The sequence below is a fragment of the Rhinolophus sinicus genome, linkage group LG01 (assembly GCF_036562045.2).
Source record: "Rhinolophus sinicus isolate RSC01 linkage group LG01, ASM3656204v1, whole genome shotgun sequence".
NCBI lineage: Eukaryota > Metazoa > Chordata > Mammalia > Chiroptera > Rhinolophidae > Rhinolophus > Rhinolophus sinicus.
Window position 1 is genome coordinate 157,285,244 of NC_133751.1, and position 18,043 is coordinate 157,303,286.

The 18,043-nt window shown below is 36.4% G+C and overlaps 1 protein-coding gene and 1 long non-coding RNA gene across 5 annotated transcripts in view; one reads left to right on the plus strand and one right to left on the minus strand.

The window, feature by feature from the left end:
• Nucleotides 1-18,043, plus strand: part of METAP1D (methionyl aminopeptidase type 1D, mitochondrial) — a 69,408-nt gene that overhangs the window by 22,908 nt on the left and 28,457 nt on the right. For 3 of the 4 annotated variants that reach the window (XM_019727434.2, XM_019727435.2, XM_074338051.1), the window contains one exon: nt 1,861-2,050. The exons of the other annotated variant lie outside the window; for it this stretch is intronic. In XM_019727434.2, the coding sequence (XP_019582993.2) occupies nt 1,888-2,050 (163 nt within the window). In that variant the 5' untranslated portion in view covers nt 1,861-1,887. The remainder of the gene's footprint in view (nt 1-1,860; nt 2,051-18,043) is intronic. 4 annotated transcript variants of the gene reach the window in all.
• Nucleotides 1-18,043, minus strand: part of LOC141572702 (uncharacterized) — a 73,817-nt gene that overhangs the window by 14,502 nt on the left and 41,272 nt on the right. The gene's annotated exons all lie outside the window — the stretch shown is intronic.

Below are 18,043 nucleotides of genomic sequence, written 5' to 3' on the forward strand. Positions count from 1 at the left end.
TACAAAGAATTGTCTGTTCTTTCAACTTTGTAGTTTGCAGTTATTGCATCCTGAAGAAAGAAATTGCCTGGCCAAAGTAGTCTTTTAATTTCATTTTTCAGTTTTGAGTTACAGGTTTCTGGCAAGCTCCCTGACCACTACTGTTACCTGATGGCGCCTATATTTCATCAAATTTAGACATGCAGACTACCTGGACCCAGGCCCAGATGAACTGTTGTGACTGATAAACATGATCCCACCCTGCCCCCATGCATGCTCCTGCTTTGCTCTTGAAGGGAATCTAAGACTTTGAGTCCTGGGGTCCCCAAGGGAGTTAAAGAAAAATGTGTTCCGGTGTTCAGTATGGGAGTTTGCTCTGTGGTTTTCTGGGCTGCGTCTCTGCTTGCCCAGGGGCTGGTGAACATCCTTGCCGTGCCCCTGCTTCTCCTGTGTTGGTAATTAATGCAGGGAAAATTTTTTGTTTTTAATAAAAACAAGCAGTCATCTATCAGAACGCACAGTCAAGGCAGAATTTGTTTGACATCTTGTGATTGCAGCTTCCAAAAAGAATGACAGCAGTTATTAAACAAATAAGAAAGAAGATGCTATTTTTTGGTAGTTTTCAGATAGTCTAAGAATATCTTTGTAACATCACTGCCTTTGCTTGCATGAATAGAAAATAGTAGAATGAACAGAATCATTCATATTTTGAAATCTGGGTTGTATTAGATTTAGAGTAATAATAAAAATTCAAATATTAAGCAAATGTATTATTTTTCGCCCTGTAATATACTAGGGGCTTTTTCTTTCATTAGAATATATTTCAAACATTTGTTTTTATGATTGCAAGAGGAGTATTAGCATCCAGTGTAATTAAACTTAATTGCATTTCCTATGTGACTTATTTTTAGTCTCTTTTTAAAATGCATTTATGATTCTTTTTCTCTATACTAACTATTCCTGTAGGTTAGCCTAGATACAAGGTTATGGAAAACTGTACATTTGCTTGGAAACAGAAGTTATGAATTTGATTTTAATTTGGAAGTTTGGACATGAAAATTTGGGATATAGTCAAGTGGGAAAAACATGAAGCTGTTTAGGCACTGACATTTTTTGGTCTCACGTCGTGTTCATGTGATCTAAGAAAAGTAATTAATCACTCTGTACCCTAAATTATCCTACTTGGGAAGTGTAACAATGATTTCAGTCCTACCTCACAAGAGGATGTGGAAGCATCAGATTTCATATTTCTATAGGTACTAAGTAAAGATGGAGCTTCCTGGGAAGGGGGAAAGGAAACTTCCTGGGGTGTTAATAATAGTCTGTATCTTGAGAGGTATTTGGTTACACAGGTGTATGCATTTGTCAGAACTCATCAGATGATATGCTTAAAATTTGAGTGTATCATCGTGTATAAATTTTATCTTAAAATGCAGAAAAAAAAGAAACTCTAAACATACTGAAGTTTAGTTAATGATATGCATGTTGAAATTTGGGGGAAGGGGTTACTGACCTTTGAAACTCACTTTGAAATGTATCTCCCCCCCAAAAAAAAGGATGGGTAATGTAATGTTTAGAGATGTGGTAAAGAGCAAATACAGTAAAATGTTAATTGTAGACCCTGGGGAGTATGCACATTTACCGTAAACATCTTTGAACATTTTTGTGTGTTTGAAAATTTTCATAAAATGTTTTGGGGGAAATGAACTGGCTGGTTTTTGCTCATTAAAGGATCTGTGTTGGGTATTTCCATTTTTAATTCTACCCCTCCCCCCTTTAATTCAAAATCAAACCACTTGGATTAATACCAAAAGTGGGGAGGGGTGTGAATGTAGCCATTTAGATAAACAGAAAAATGTGCTCACCTCATACTTTCTCTAGTTACCTTTTGAAAGGCCATTACAAAGCATGGAAGCCAAGGGTGTCTTTACAAACAAGAAGATCTCTGAGAAACCCAAACCATGCAGCCCAACCAATGACCTGTCTGGGAAGCTAAAAGTTGGCCTCCAGAACCCTCACCATGGAAAGGGGCATGGCCTCCTGACATATAATCTTCACCAATGGCAAGCAGGTAACTCCCTGCTATATACCTTATACTAAGGGCCTATCAAATGAAAATGGGCTTTCGGTGTTCAGCCAAATCCCAGGGATTTGGCCATAAACACCTCCACTTTTATCAGAATGCCAAGCTATCTCTTACATCCTGATAGAGCCCTCTTTTTAAAGATCTTATATGGGACCCCTGCGATACTTTGTGTGTGCGTGTGTGTGTGTGTGTGTGTGTGTGCGCGCGCACGTTAATCTTGAAGGGTCAAAAGGGTAAACTGGTTCTTGTGGAATTTGAACCAAACTTTTAAAAGCTAATGATAATATATATATATTTAAACCATGTTGCTTAGTTGGTGCTTGCACAGTAAACTGGAAAGTCAAGATTTGAGAGGCTCAAAGATCTGAATTCTTTCAAGTTCTCAGTGTGAACTCTGACCAGTTAATTTATCTTCGTCCTTTGATTTTCTCACTTGGAAAATGAGAAATGAAACTGACACAAAATGCCCAGTCAGTGGTTCTCAAATGTTAGTGTTTGTTTTAGTATATGTGCTGCCAAAAGAGTACACAAGTTTTCGTGTTTATAAAAATCATTTATGTAAGAAACTTTAGTGTGTGTAAGAATCATTTAGTTTGTTAAAATAGAGATTCTAGCTCCCATACTTTGGTTTTCTGAATCAGTCGGCCTGGGGCAGAGCTCAGAATCTGAGCATTTTTATAAACATTCAATGTGATACTGATGTGATTGTTGGACCACGTGAGAACCGATAAAATCTTTTTTTTTTTTGGCTTTTTCTTATGGAAAATTGTGAACATACACTAGAGCAGAGAGAATAATACAATGAACTTACATGGACACATCACCCAGCTTCAACAGTCTTGGTTCATTTCTACACTCATCCCTTCCTTATATTCCTCCCCCACAGGTTATCTGTAGAAGCAGGTCTTAGATATACCATTACATTCATAAATATTTTAGTAAGCGATTCTAAAATACTAAAATATAAGTACTCTAAAAACTACATCATCGTTAACCCTTGCAAAATTTGAGAATAATTCTTTACTATCAAATATGTCAGTGTCTAGATTTCCTGGATTTTTTTCACAGTTGATTTGTTGGAATCAGGAACCAAACACAGTCCATGCATTGCATTTGATTTATGTGTCTCTTTAATCTTTTAATCTATAGGTTCCTCTTTCTTTTTTCCCCCCTTGTGATTTATTTGTTGAAGAAACCAGGTCATTTATTCTGTAGACTTTCTCAGTCTAGATTTTCCGATTGGGTCCCCATGATGTCATTTACCATTTTTCTTTCCCCTGTATTTCCTGTCAACTCCATCACTTCCATCCTAAAGTTTGATCAGATTAAGGTTCAATTTTTTTGGCAAAAATACATCCTAGGTAGCGTCATATACTTCCATCAGGAGGCATATGTCTGGTTGTCTCTCTTTGTCATGTTAGCAGCCTCCATGATTAGTGCTGAGATCTATTATTTCCTAGGGAGAGCCCCATATTTTAACTTACAAGTAACTCGTGGAAGACCCTTCTCCCTCTCGTGGATTTTTCCTTTTCTAAGGGAGGCTTTTAAAGCTTTCGCAGATTTCACAGTGAATCCATGGCTGCCCGCTTAGACATTGTGTTTGCTATAGAAAGCAGAGAGGCTTTCTTGCTTTCAATCTTAGTCTCATTTTCACAATATAGTAATCTTTAAAATTTGTCTTAGTGTCTTCAACATTTATTTCAGTTTCTGAGACACGTTAAGATAAATGGATGCCACACAATTGAACAGAAAGTTTAGGGCCCTATAATGAAAGCACAGTTGCAAGTAAGTTGACCTGGTATAAGTACAAGTGAGTCTGGGCCACCAATGCTGTACCATCTCCCCATCCTGAGGGGAAGGCAATGAGGTTTTAATACCTATATTTATTGTTTTTTGTTCTGAAAGTAAATATGAGGTTTCTGGATCAGGGGCAGACAATTATTACCTATAGCAATAACCATGTTGGTTCCCTACAGCCGCTTCCCTCTTCAGAGCAATGTGAAGGGGTCTAGAAGAATGAGGTGTGATATGCCAAGATCACTTCAGGAACTGGGGGTGAATGGGTTCATTCCTTCATTCAACAAACATGTACTGATTGTTGACTATATGCCAGACACTGAGCCAGCACTGGGTAGATGATAAATACTAAAGAACTCATAGCCTAACACATACAACCATATACCTTTGTGTCTAGAGTTAACCATCAGGTGTCATATTATAGCTAATCAATACACACACACACATTCATATATGTTCATATGTATGTGTATATATTTGATTATATAGTCGTCCCTCAGTATCCTCAGGGGATTGGTTCCAGGACCCTCATGGATGCCAAGATTCTTGGATGCTTAGGTCCCTCATATAACATGGCGTGGTATTTGCATATAACCTACACACCTCCTCCCATAAACTTTAAATCATCTCCTGATTACTTATAATACCTAAAACAATGTAAATGCTATGTAAACAGCTGTTACACTGTATTGTTTAGGGAATAATGACAAGAAAAATAATATCTGTACATTTACAAATCCAAATTGTAAAAATTCGTCTCTGAAAGAGGAAAATCCACGTGCAGAGTACTAAAGAATTTATAAGGCTGAAGAAACCTAAAGAAAGAGAATGACACACCCCAACAACTGCTGTGGTGGGTGCTGGAGTTTAGACCTCATGGAGCTGGCATTCTGACAGGGGAGACAAGAAGACAGAATTAGACAAACACAATAACTCCAAAATGGGAAAAGTGCTTTGAAGGAAATAAAGTTAAGAGGGAGTAAGTGGGGAGACAACTCTTGAGAGAGTGCTCCCAGAAGCCCTGTGAGGAAGTGGCATTTGAGCTGAGGCCTGCAGGCTCCGAATGAACCAGTGATGTGAGGAGTTGGTGAAAGAGCAAATGCAGAGCTGAGAAAGGACTTAGTATGTCCAAGGAACAGAAAGGGGACCCCTGTGGCTGGCGGGCAGTGAACCTCAGGGAGAGGAGAGTGTGAGGAGGCTAGAGAGGTTGGCAGGGGCCAGCCCAGGCAGGGCCTCAAAGACTTTGAGAAGTTGGAATTATGTTTTAAAAACGGTGGACAAACATTGAAGAATTTTAAGCAGGAAAACTTAGTAATTATCCCCACCTAGTCTTTTTTCTACGCATGTGCAAACATCTATGTGTATGTTTTTAATGACATCATACTATACATGATCTGCAACTTGCTTTTTCCTTTATGAATAACATCATGGGCATCTCTGAATGGAAGATGTGTAAATATATATATATTTTCCATGATTCTATATATATATATGTGTGTGTGTGTGTGTGTGTGTGTGTATATATATTTAAGTTTGTTTTCCTGTGGACTACATGACAAACATTTAGATATGTAAGAATCTGATGTGTAAGATATGTAAGAATCGTGGAAAATCAGTTTCTTAGGGGTAAAAAGGAAGGACAGTGCTTGTTTTTCATGTCCATTATAGATAAAAATTCACTTCCGTAGTTTAAGAACATTGAAACCATATTCTAATTTGATTCTTGATTTTCTCTTAAACTTGTAATTAGTGTATTACTTTAACCATGTATTTATTGTTAAAGCAACTTTACAGGCCATTTTTCAGTCTTCTAGACACAGCACAGCCTGAATAAAGAAGGAAAATAGAATAAGAATTCAACAGGAAGTATATGGTCAAACCATAACAATCCAGGAGATGCTCAATAAATTTCACAGAGAATGTGTCACCTTTAAAAGTACAATTTATTATTGTTACTAATATAAATGTGCTTATTTATTCACCTTTAAAATATATGTAATTATTGTGAAAAATGCACCTAAAAACCCTTGAACCATAAAACTCCAGCATCTTTTAGTTCTTGCCCATTTATAAAATCTAAGCCAAAGCTTCAGTAGAAGAAACTGTCTATATGCCAGTAAAGTAGTGACAGGGATAATGTTTTCTGGTCTTAGAGTTCCCCTTGTATGGGCATCTATGACAAACCTTTTCCAAAATACCAGGTAAGTGAAAAAAGCATAGCCCACAAAAATAACCACGTCAAACTCATGAACCCAGATTTAGCTCAATTTTAAGCCTACATAAACAATAACAACAACAACAGAAAAACACTATTGCAGAGGTGGAAACAAACGAAAGCAGGCAGGAAGCAAGGGGGTCTGAAGACGTGTAACACAACATTGCTGTCACATACCAGGAGGGATATCCCAAACAAAACCCCTGTCTGCATTCTTAACCCATGAACCCTCGCCTCAGCCCTCAGCATTTGAAATTATCTTTCTGAATTCAAATTTTTGATATGCTTCTGGTTTTGTAATAAAGTCATAAGCAATAGTAATGAAGTCATCAATTACCTTTCTGCCTTTTATCTTAAATGGGAGACACTGGAGCAACGTCAATTGGCAAGAAATATTCTGTTTGTTAATAAAATCTTTCATTTAACTTTCTCCTGTACTAAGAAATGAAAATATAGTTTCTCCAAAGATTTAATTGCATGTGATCCATTTGTTAATAGATGTCTTAATTCCACAATTAAACACACACCCAGACACCCAGATGTATGCATGTATGTATATGTCACACATCAAAAAATCTTCCTGTTGCTTAGATTTGAGAAATTGTTTTGAAGAGTAAATATGAATGGCAGTTTTAAAATATTTTATCTTAAGTACTCATCATTTTCAAAAATTCATAATTCAGAAATATTTCACTGGAAGGGGAGACTAAAGACATTTATAGTTCCTCCCCACCTCCCCCGAGCTTCATTTTTACAAAACAGATTATTCACAATGGTGTAACTGAAGTCATTGGAAAGGGCCAAGTACCCCAAAATATCTCCTCTACAGCCTGTTTGGACCCTAAAATTTCCAACTACCAGAATCATTCTTTTGGGTTAAGGGAATATCCTCATAAAGCCTTCGTTTAATAGGAGTTATCATTCCTGTGTTTTGTGAAGATTGGATTAGAAGGAATGAGTTGGTATGTTTTAATAGTCTTGGTAATGAGGAGGATGGGAGGGTAAGGATTCTCAGTGGGAGAGAAGGGAGACATTCTTCTTCCAGTGGCTCCAAAGGAGGGCTTTAGGCTGTGGGAAAGGCAAAGCCCTTACTACATAATTATGAAATGTCTGCTTGGGCGGCAGCCATATTTAAAACTGATAGTACTATATATTCATTTAAGTTGCAGAATGGATATAAAAAGATAGATCATATCATTCATAAATGCTTCTGTCTCTTTTTGAATATAATGCCCAAGTGTGTGTACAATAACTTGGCACCTTCAATTCCTCCAGTCTGAGGATAGAGTCCAGAAAACAATCTAGTTGAATTCTCAGATGGGTTTTTGGCAAGAAGACAAGGTGGCTTTATACAACTTGTCTCTAATGTTTTTCACTGAGTGTCTGAAAGAAAAGGGAGGATTTGTAGACCTGATTAAAACAAGGAAGTAACCCAGTGACTTAAAGAGGGGGGTTTTGGAATTTGAATCCTAAAATAAAGCTCTCCCTCGTTGACTTTGCAGCCATGGGAATAACCAGTTGCTTCATTGTGTGTTTTGTCAAAGTGCCTCAGCCATTTGGCTGCCCTGATGGTTACCTGCTGCCTCTTTTTATAGCCTCTGTGTCCTTTGTTGTTGCCCCGTTGGTCAAACATGTGTAACGGTGCCCTAGGGCACCAAGTGTGCCCTCAGGGAGCTAAATGCTGCCAGATGTGGGGAGCAAGGGTTGATTCACATGGCCATAATTTCCAATAGCTAATTTTACCTGTTTTCTTTTGGTTTTGGGTTTCTTTCTTAAAGAAAAATCCATTTAGAGTTGGGTTTTCCCCCCTTTAATTGCAGTCTTGTCTTGTTACCTCTAATTGTCCAGCCCCATCTCACCCTGAAAATGAAAGTGTGAGAAAAAAAGGATGGAGAAGCTATGTGATGTATTAACTCTGGGTGATTAATGTTCTCCTTTATGATAAAAATTAGTAAAATATTTCTGTTTTGCTGGACTCTGACCAGTACTTTTGCTTCAAAGTGAAATTAAGTTCCACTGACTCAGTATTTCATATAGGAATCATTTATATAGAAATAGATACTATTTTTAGATCAGAATCTTTTAGATAGAAATTGTATCATCTCTGATTAAGAACGCTGAATCCGTTGTTCAAAGCTCTAGGTTTTTAACTAGCTATTCTGAAAACTGGATCAGTAGATGGAAAGAATCGAGCATTGAGCTTGATTTTCTATATGAACTAAACCTAAGGTTGACCAAATAGTTTGATAAAAGCAAGTTTTTCTTTATAGAAATATTCTTGCCAACAAATGAAAAAAGACTGATGAAATACCACCACTTGACAAATCCCTAGTGAGTTAATGTATCTAGGCACTGACCGTCAATTGGTGACCATCACAAAAAAGACAGACAGCTGTCAGAGCATACCACCACCCATTAAATATTCTTGCCAAAAAAAAACTGAACTTGAATCAAAACAAGTTCCTAAGTTTAATATTGATCTGTAGGAAATATAAAAGAGAGAAGCATGTTAAATGACACCACTGATATGCAACTAGTGAATGTGGCAGATGCTAGGGACAAAGAAATTCATTTTTTTAACAAATAAATTACATGGAAGGAAATAAAACAGAGAGAAATCGATTAAAACAGCCACGAGATATGTCAGTCAAATGCAATGTGTAGACCTTATTTGGATCCTATTTTAACAAGCTATTTGTTTAATAAAAAAATTATATATATAAATGACAAAAGAAGAGTATCTGAAGACTGTCCAAATATTTGATGATATTAAGGAATTACTGTTAATTTTTTATATGTGATAAGTTATATTGTTAAATCATTAAAATGAGTTCTCATCTTTTAGATATACATATTGAAATATTTACAGATGAAATAATCTGATGTCTGGGATTGGCTTTGAAATAACTCAGTGGGAATGGACGATGGTTGCAGATGAAACAAGCTCAGCACGAGTGGATAATTGTTAAAGCCGGATGAGGGGTACATGGGAGTTCATTGTCACGATCTGTCTAATTTATGTATGTTTGAAATTTTCTATAAATAAAACGGTTTTTTAAAATAGACTTAGGTTTGAAATCCAGACCTGCCACTTGTAACTTTTGTGATCTTGGACAAAATCCTTAACTCCTTAAATCTCATGGCCTTTCGCCTGTAAAATAAGCACAAGATTATCTTCCCAGTTTACCTTACACAGGTTGCCTGACCAAATTAAATAATATATATGAAGTTACTTTGTAAATTGCTACAAACATGTCAGCTGTTTTACTATCATTATTATAAAACTTCCTGAAAGGGTATAGTTTTCCTGCGAAGAAAATTTGGTAGCTCTTTATGCTTCCGCAAAAAGTATTGTTGTCCCATGTACATTATAGCAATTAAAAAGCTCTGGAATAAGAATGTAGTTACACAGTCATCAAGGGTATTTATTAACTAGTTTGTAGTAATACAGTAATTACTAGAATTCGTTTAAAAAAATCTAAATACAAATTTCTCATAGTCTAGTCAATTAAATGTAATATAGACAACTATGCTATTAATGTTTTTCACTGTGTAGTAAGAATTGTAAAATTTTCCTTGATTTAAAAAAAGCTTGAGTTTAACACATTAATAAATATTTTAAATTACTTGCATCATAGTATACAGAAAACTGATTATTAGAATGTGTTCTCTCTCTCTTTTTTTTAATTTTGATTTTTCTAGTTCTGGCTTTACCTTTCCCTCCCTTTCTACCTTCCTCCATCCCTCCCTTCCTTCCTTCCTTTCTTTTCTTCTGCCTTCTTCCCTCCCTTCCTTCTAGCACTTTATTGTGAAATATATAGAGAGAAACATGTATAAAATAAATGTACAATTTAATGAGTCATTATAGCACACACCTATATAATTACCATGCCAGTTTTTTTTAAAAAAAAACCAGAACATTGCTTGCACTTCAGAAGAACTCCACATGCCTTTCGCAGTCCAAATCTCTTCCGTCTCCTAGGTAATCACAATCTTCACTTAAATAGTATTCACTTCCTTTGTTTTCGTTTTTAGTTTTACCCCATGTATAGATTCCTAAACAGTGTGATTCCATTTTGCGTGTTTTGAACTTTGTAGAAATAGAATAATATAGTAAGTACTCTTTTTTTTGTGGCTGGCTTCTTTGACTTGATACTATATTTGAAAACCCCATCCATATTGTTTTTTGTCGCTGTATTTCATTCATTTTGGTTGCTGTGTAGTTTTCTGTTTTATGAATTTGTCATAATTTGTTCATTCTATTGTGATGGACATTTGGGTTATTTCCACATTTTTTTCTATTATAAACATTCTTGTGTGTGTGTGTGTGTGTGTGTGTGTGTGTGTGTGTGTTGGTGTACGTCTGTATGCAGCTCTATTATGCATAGACCTAGGAGTGAACTAGTGACTTCATACTGACAGTTTTCCAAAGTGATTGTACCAATCAACACTCTCCAGTGGTGGCACATGAGTGTTCTCATGGCACCACATCCTCCCTATACTAGTATTGACTTTTAAAATGCTTTCTTTTAAAATATTATTAGTAAAAATGACATAGATAAGATAAGTTTACTGTTGTCTATTATCCATAAGAAGTCTGGGTTTTATTTGGAGAGAGAGAGAAGGAGTATTTCAGAGGCACATAAACCCTTTATGGGCATTAATGTCTACTTGCTAAATTAACTTCCTGTATAACTACTACTCTGGATGCCAGGAAAAAAAAGTAGTATCATTTTAGAAAAGGAAAGAGCATTTTTGTACCTCTGTCATTCATAGTGACATGAAACCTATACTGAGTGAAAGCTCAACTTATTGATCACTATATACCAGGTGCCATGCTAATTAGACTTAATACATATGAACTTATTTAATCCTTACAAAATTTTATTTTCCCATTTTTTAACAAATGAAAAAACTAAATAAAAATTAAATAACTTGCTAAAGGTTGACAGCTAGTCAATCTTAGAGCCGGAACTGAAGCTAGGCAGTCCAGTTTCACTGGCTCTATGTAAGTCATGAGCAATTGTTAACCAGACCTCGTGCCCATGTTGGTGAAGTCTGGATAGAGTGATAATAAATGTCCAGAGCCACCATGTTTCCTCTCCGAGTGGCTATACTGGGGCTTGAGACGTTCACTCTGGTGCTAAGGACTAGGTAAGACGGATTGCTTGAACTTCAAAACAGACTTCATTCTTTTCACTTGCTGTAAAAGTTGGAAAAAGTTGAAAATCCTGGCTCTGGGGCTGGTACAGGCTTTCTGGGAAGGGATGAGTCTTAGCCTTCTTTCTTCCCTGGCGTTCTCAGAGTCACTCAGCTTCCATCTGCTTTCCAGTTGGGGCTTGAGAAAAAGAGGCTAGGAATGGGAGGTAGGAGGCAGGAGGGTGGACTTTTCTCTTTCCCTGATTGCCCAACAATGTGGGACACCCTTTCCTTTAGAAACCATATTGTAAATAGCAACATTCCCAAGCTAGCTCAGTAAACCCATCATGCAGCTAGCATACTAGGTGCTTGCAGCTGAACTGTTCACTAGCTTTTTGTTTTCATTGCAAATATGTAGTATTTCAGTTACCTTATGGGCAAATGGGGTGGCCTGAGAACTTAGCCACATTGTTTATGTAAGAAAATGCTTTCCAAACAGCTAAGACCACATATTTATCTTTGTGTAGAACTAACTTTATTCATAATATAGATTACCTACCTGAGAACTCTGTTTCAAGCACACTGTACAGTATGCATTTGTTTTTTTTGTTGTTAAAGTGAAAAGCATATCTAATGCGATAGGGAATCATTTTCTATGGATACACTGTGACTGGGACCAAATTTTAATTAGCTGAAATAGTTTAAAAATTCCACCGATATGAAAAATTCATCTGCTTTTCATTTGTCATATATGGGCTTTTATTTACCAACCTACCCAAAACATTGAAACATATTAATGTACCTTTATGAACCTCTTGTAGATCTTCAGACTTGTGTGGCAAAAAGAATGATAATTATAATCTGCTTCAGGCTACAGGCTAGAATAATTCAAAAGGAAATGTGCATTACTAATACAGCAGAGCTCATAAATTCTCAATGTCAGTTTGCCACTTGTGGCTGAAAATTGCAGTCAGGCTGTGTGGCTAGAGGCAAAAAGACTAGAGTTACATAATATTTATGAGGTCGGAGTTAGCAATCACCAAACCCAAATATTGCCCATCTTTCAGATTACTCAGCACGTCAGCGTCATCTAGTCATGTCCACGGAGTTGAGAGCAGGGTGGATTTGGTCATGGTGAACATAGTTACAAATTCTGTCTATGTCAGTCCACTGCAACCTCCTTTACGGATTGATAGGCTTCCTATCTTATTCGTATATTATCCCCCAAATACCTGCCTGGGGTGGGGCTCCATACCATTGTGCAGAAATCTACTTGCTGCCTCAGGTTCTGTAACGCAAAGGTAGAAATAGAACTTCCCTCACTCCACAGTGCTTCTTTAACACTTCCAGCGCTGATCTTCCGTGAAGACTTTCTGCCTCTCTGTGCATCATCACGATAGCCAAGCCCAAAACACGTTTTAGATCCTGGCCGGCACCTGGCATCCCACTACACGCAGGAACAATGAAATGTCTGGCCTTGTACTCCAGCATACGTTTAGGAGTGTGACTTGTATAGTAAATGAGCAGCTAAAATCCTGGGAGTAAGCCCCAGGATTACCCCCAAGCAGTGTGACTGTGAACCACAAATGAGAAATGTGTGAATAACTGTGGTTCCACCCTCAAGAAGCCCTAATCCTGGGCTGGCCCTAACTTACAGCCCAGGAGCAACAGTAGGTCAGTACTCATTTTAAATGCTTTGTTTTCTCCATGTATAAACAGCATCCCGGATTTAAAATAACCCTCCCATTTCCTATACTTTTTTATTCTTTAGGAAAAATAAATGTTTTTAGTCTTGGATCAAATACTTTTTAAATGTTTTATTATTGAACATTTAGAGTTTAATGAACTTCCAACTATTACCTGTGGGTCAGATATTTTTATTGCAAAAAAAACTAGTGTTGTTTTTTTCCTGTCAACTGTATAGTATAATGGTTTTCTAAAGTTATAGGTAGAGTTGGAAGTAATATTCTGAACCTGATGGAGAGAAATACATCAGGAGAGCATTTGCTCTAGAGGAGCAATAGAGGGAGGATACCCCTCTCCCCACATCTGCAACTTGAAGACTAATGATTGCTCTTCCCAGGGCAAAGTCAAACTAAGTATAAGAGGATTCTAAGAACTAGAGTTATACAGAGACCTTGTCCAGCAGACTGGCAGATGAGTTTTAAATTTATTTTTATTTAAAGTTCTCTTTCACTGTGATAAGGCTATAGGAAGTTTTGTAATTAATTGTGCTGTTTGCTCAATGTATCCAGGCACTCGTGTGCCTGTAGGGACAGTTACAGTTACATAAGGGCTGAGTCAAGACAGGACTGAAAAGATTTATGGATGCCTCAACCCAAACTAAACACATACTTCAAAACAAAAACAAGACTAAGCTGTAAAATTAGATAAATAACTGTAGAGTCATAAGTCTAAAAAAGTTCTAATTCATCCCCCGCTCCCAATGATTAGGTCATTGGGGTTTTTTGGGTGGTGGTGGGGTTTGGAAATATTTTGAGTATCAAACCCTTTCAAAAAAACTCTATCCTTTGTTTTTTAGTAACTTGAATTTACTGACACTTTAGCACCTGTTAGCCCACCCAGCCCAGCACTTCATATTTGGGAAGACGGAAGGTAGTAGTTGGGGGACAGACAAGGTAAGAGAGGGGTGAATTGGCAGCAATGGAAAAGAAAGTCTAGTTAACCCGTTAGTCCCTGTCACTTCTTTCCAGTGGAAAAAGTGTGCGTTTGTATATATGCTTGATTTTTTGATATATTAAGGAGTATAAAAATATGACACTAGAATATTATACTTCAATTTTGAAAACTTAAGTTTTTTTAAAGAAAAGTTTAGTACTACTGTCCTATATTTGGGCAGAAAATATAATTGAAAAAATTCCATTTATAGTAACAAACAAGAATATAAAATACCTAGGAGTAAACAAATAATGAGAAATGTACAGGACCTGTATGAAGAAAACATTAAATCCCTACTGAGGGATATTAGGAATACTGCAGTAAAGGTGAAAATATCTCTTGTCTTAAATAAGACAACTAAATATTTTAAAGAGTCATAGTCTCCCTAGATTAATCCATAAACTCCACAGTATAAACACAATTGTGTGGTCAAAAACACTTTAAATACGGTTGAAATGCAAATGGAAAACTGAAAATAATGTTTGAAACAGTATGGTACACAAAATCACAGAGCACTCTTAAGAATAAGTCAAGTAAAAAACAACCCTAAATGGACCTAAATGGAGATTTCACAAAAGTATAAATATATAAATAAACAAAGGGAAAAATCTTCAACCTCTAGTATCCGAAGAAAAATAAGTAAAAGTGAGTTACCATTTTTCATTTATCAGCCTGACAAAGATTTAAACATTAATAATATTGGTGAAGGTGTATAGAAATAGGCACCACTGGGATTATAAACTGCTATTTTTGGGGAGAGCAGCTTTGCAAATAACGTATGTCAAAGTTTTGCACATTTCTTAACCCAAGAATTCTACTTCTAAGAATTTAAAATAAAAAGAATAATTGGTCACATGTGCAACTGTATTTGTAAAAAGTAAGTTATGCAAGAGGAAGAAAAATTTAAAAAGAACACACATAAGTGCTCATCATTGGTTAAATAAAGTGCTATGTGACCCATCCATGTCAAGGAATACCATGAAACCACTAAAACAACCCAAGAGGCCTAAAAAGGATCATGTAGATCTGTATTTTTTGTTAGAGACAGATGTCTTCCACAGATTGCAGAGATTAATTGCTTTCAAAATAACAGTTTAATAAAACTACATGTATAGACAGAATATGTGTAAATATGATAAATTAATATACTACAAAAATATATTAGTGGATACATAGAGAAATGTTCTAAAGTGTATGTGCTCAATGTCAACAGTGATCATTTAAGGGAGATTTTTACTTTTTTTTTACTTTTTACTGTTTCTGCTTGTTCAGTATTGCTAAAAAAATAATACCACGCGTTTGCCGTTTTCATAATCAGGAAAACAAACCATGAGTTTCTTGTGGACACTGGCTCATTCTGTGTGGTTTCAGGAGAAGGCAGAGCACATCCACTTGAGAGGATGACCTTTGAGAAGTGGGTTCAGAATGAAAAAGTTAATGCTAGACACTGTCTTTTTCACAGCGGCCAAAGACCCACGAAAGAGCTTCTGTTGGGAGGGAAGCGATGTTGTCATTTCCATGCTTGTTACTAGAAAGCACCTAGTTCAAATGGAACAAAGTGATAGGAGGTTCACCAGAATAGTATTCTGGCACGTTGACTGGCCGGGTACACCAAGTCCCCCCTTAATCTAATGTAAAGTCAGTCATGATGATGAAAGGAAAAGGACACTGTGGAGTTGCTGTTTGTGAGTTCACATATGTTGCTTTCCATGTTCCTCATCAGATTCTTTGACTCAGGGCTGGATCCAAGTGACCTGCAGCTATTTCTAAAGGCGGGCCCTGCTTTTTCTGTAATAGTTCCCCGTGGCTTCTTCATGTTAGGAGCCATCAGCAGGCAAGACAGGATGGTTGTCCAGAGGGAGGGCTCTGTCCTCATTTTTGCTGCTGTATGTTTTTATAGAGACCATACCTTACGTCTGACCCTACCCTTGCGGTCCAGTCTCATTTGGAGCTGGGCTCCTCAAGTTTTATTCTTTCTTCTCGAATGAAAAATTTTTATAGATTTCCATCTAATGCTTTTTAAAAATATTACAGTTTGGTAGTTCAGAAATCTGTCCCTGTGGGTGTTCACTTGGATTCTGAAAATGGAGCTAGGGTCTTGAAGTGGTTTCTGAATAAATAATGAAACATGTGTTCAAAGTCTGCAACTCTTCCTTCTCCTTAACCACATCCTAGATAACCCGGCAATGGTGAGTGTCATTTGTGTGAATAGATTCTCTAGTTTTAGTTTTCAAGGCCTTTTTTTTTTTTTCATTTTAGCTGTCTGAATGATTAATGTGACTAGGAAAATACTGTTGACCCATTTAAATCATGTCAAACAACATCCATTGCTCATCTACATAATGAAATACACACTGAACATTACATCTCAAGTTGGGAGCCAGTGAACTGCAAAATAATGTTTTGCTCATGTTGCTTATGAAATAAAATATAAGACATCAGGACTGACTATAGCATTAAATATTAAACTATTCAAATGGTAATTGTCAGTGAAAATCACCTATAAACTGAAATAGCTAATAGCTCTCGTAGTTAATTAGAGGAAGTGGGGGTGATTGCATGCAACAGTGTGAGTTTAAGAAAAGTCTTTATGTCAAAGCATGTTTTAATATTATTTGACTATTATGGAATTTATTGGATATAGTTGAGTTTTTCAATTGTTAATCAGTGGTTGCGAAATTAACAGTTTGCTGAAAAATTAGAAAAACTTGTTTGACATTTTTATCACGGTTTCATTAAATTGGTCCCTGAATGATTTTAAAGACAGTTAATTTATAGTTGAAACTATTTTGATCAATGATCAGATAACAAAGATAAGATTTGACTGCTTTTGAAATATTTAAATTTTGTAAAGACATCATTTACACAGTGTTTAAATAAATGCAAAATTTAAAGGCACTGAATTTGGGTTATCAGGTTTCCATGGTTACACCTTTTCAAGTTATTTTGTGTACTGTGTAAATAGGTCTGTGAGTCACTGATAATTATTTGTTTTTTTGTTTGTTCTGTTGGTAATTCTGTGTTTAGATGAATTTAATACAGTTCACACGGCTTGCTTTGGTTTATGTATATTTTAGTGTTTGTGATTGACAGTGATTGAGCATTTCTTATGGAGTGCTTGCCTTTTTTGTCATAAATGATGTATGTTGGTAGTGCTTGAAATGTAAATAAGTTCTTCCTGTATCACTGTTTAATAAACAGGAATTTTTATGCAAAAAAGACTTCTTGGTGCATTTAAACAATAAGGTTTGGTGAGCACTGGAATATTTCTATTAAATAGTTGCACACAAGACAGATATGTTTAAATTCTTACAAACTTTAAGGTTACCAAGGACAACAAAACCATTTATGGAGAAGCACAACACTGACTAAACACTATTTAGTAACATAAAGAAAAATAGCAGCATTCTTCTCTAACTTAAAATTGTTTGTGATAGTGAGCATTATAGGAAATGTCTTCACTGTAACATGATTTCTCCTATCCCACCCTTTGCACAAATATAAAAACTATTCTAAATACTAATGTGTTTGGAAGGATATGATTTGTGAGAAAAGCTGGGGTCCCTTGCCTTTGAGTGGAAGAAGAGATTTTCCTTAGACTTCATGGTCAGTATTCCAGCAAGGCCCCACCGAGAGCTCTCAGAAAAATGTCAGCTAGGCTGTGCATAATTCTTCCTCCTGAGTTAAAGCCTTCTCTCTACACTACAATCGTGAGGTGCTGTCTAGTTTGTAAAGTATTTCTACATCTGCAGTCTCATTTAATAGTTAAATGGTCCTGTGATGAAGGTAGGAGAGGCCAGTGCTTGGGATAGCATGATTTCTAAGTAGCAGCTCTGGGACCGAATGGAGGATCTCATGAATACTTGGTGAAGTATTTACTTTGTGAATTATCCAAAGCACAGTTTGAAATTCAAGCTGGTTTCTACTACTGATTAGTACATTTTAGAGTGACCTTCTCCCACAATCAGGTAACCAGTGATCATAATGACCAATTATCGAGTGCTTACCTTGTGCCACTTTGCATACCTCGTGTCACACAATTATCATAGCAATCCTGTTAACAGGTATTCCTGTTAACTGATGAGGACACTAAGGCTCAGAGAGCATAACTAACTTGTCCGAGTAAACCAACTAGTGCTCAGAGAAGG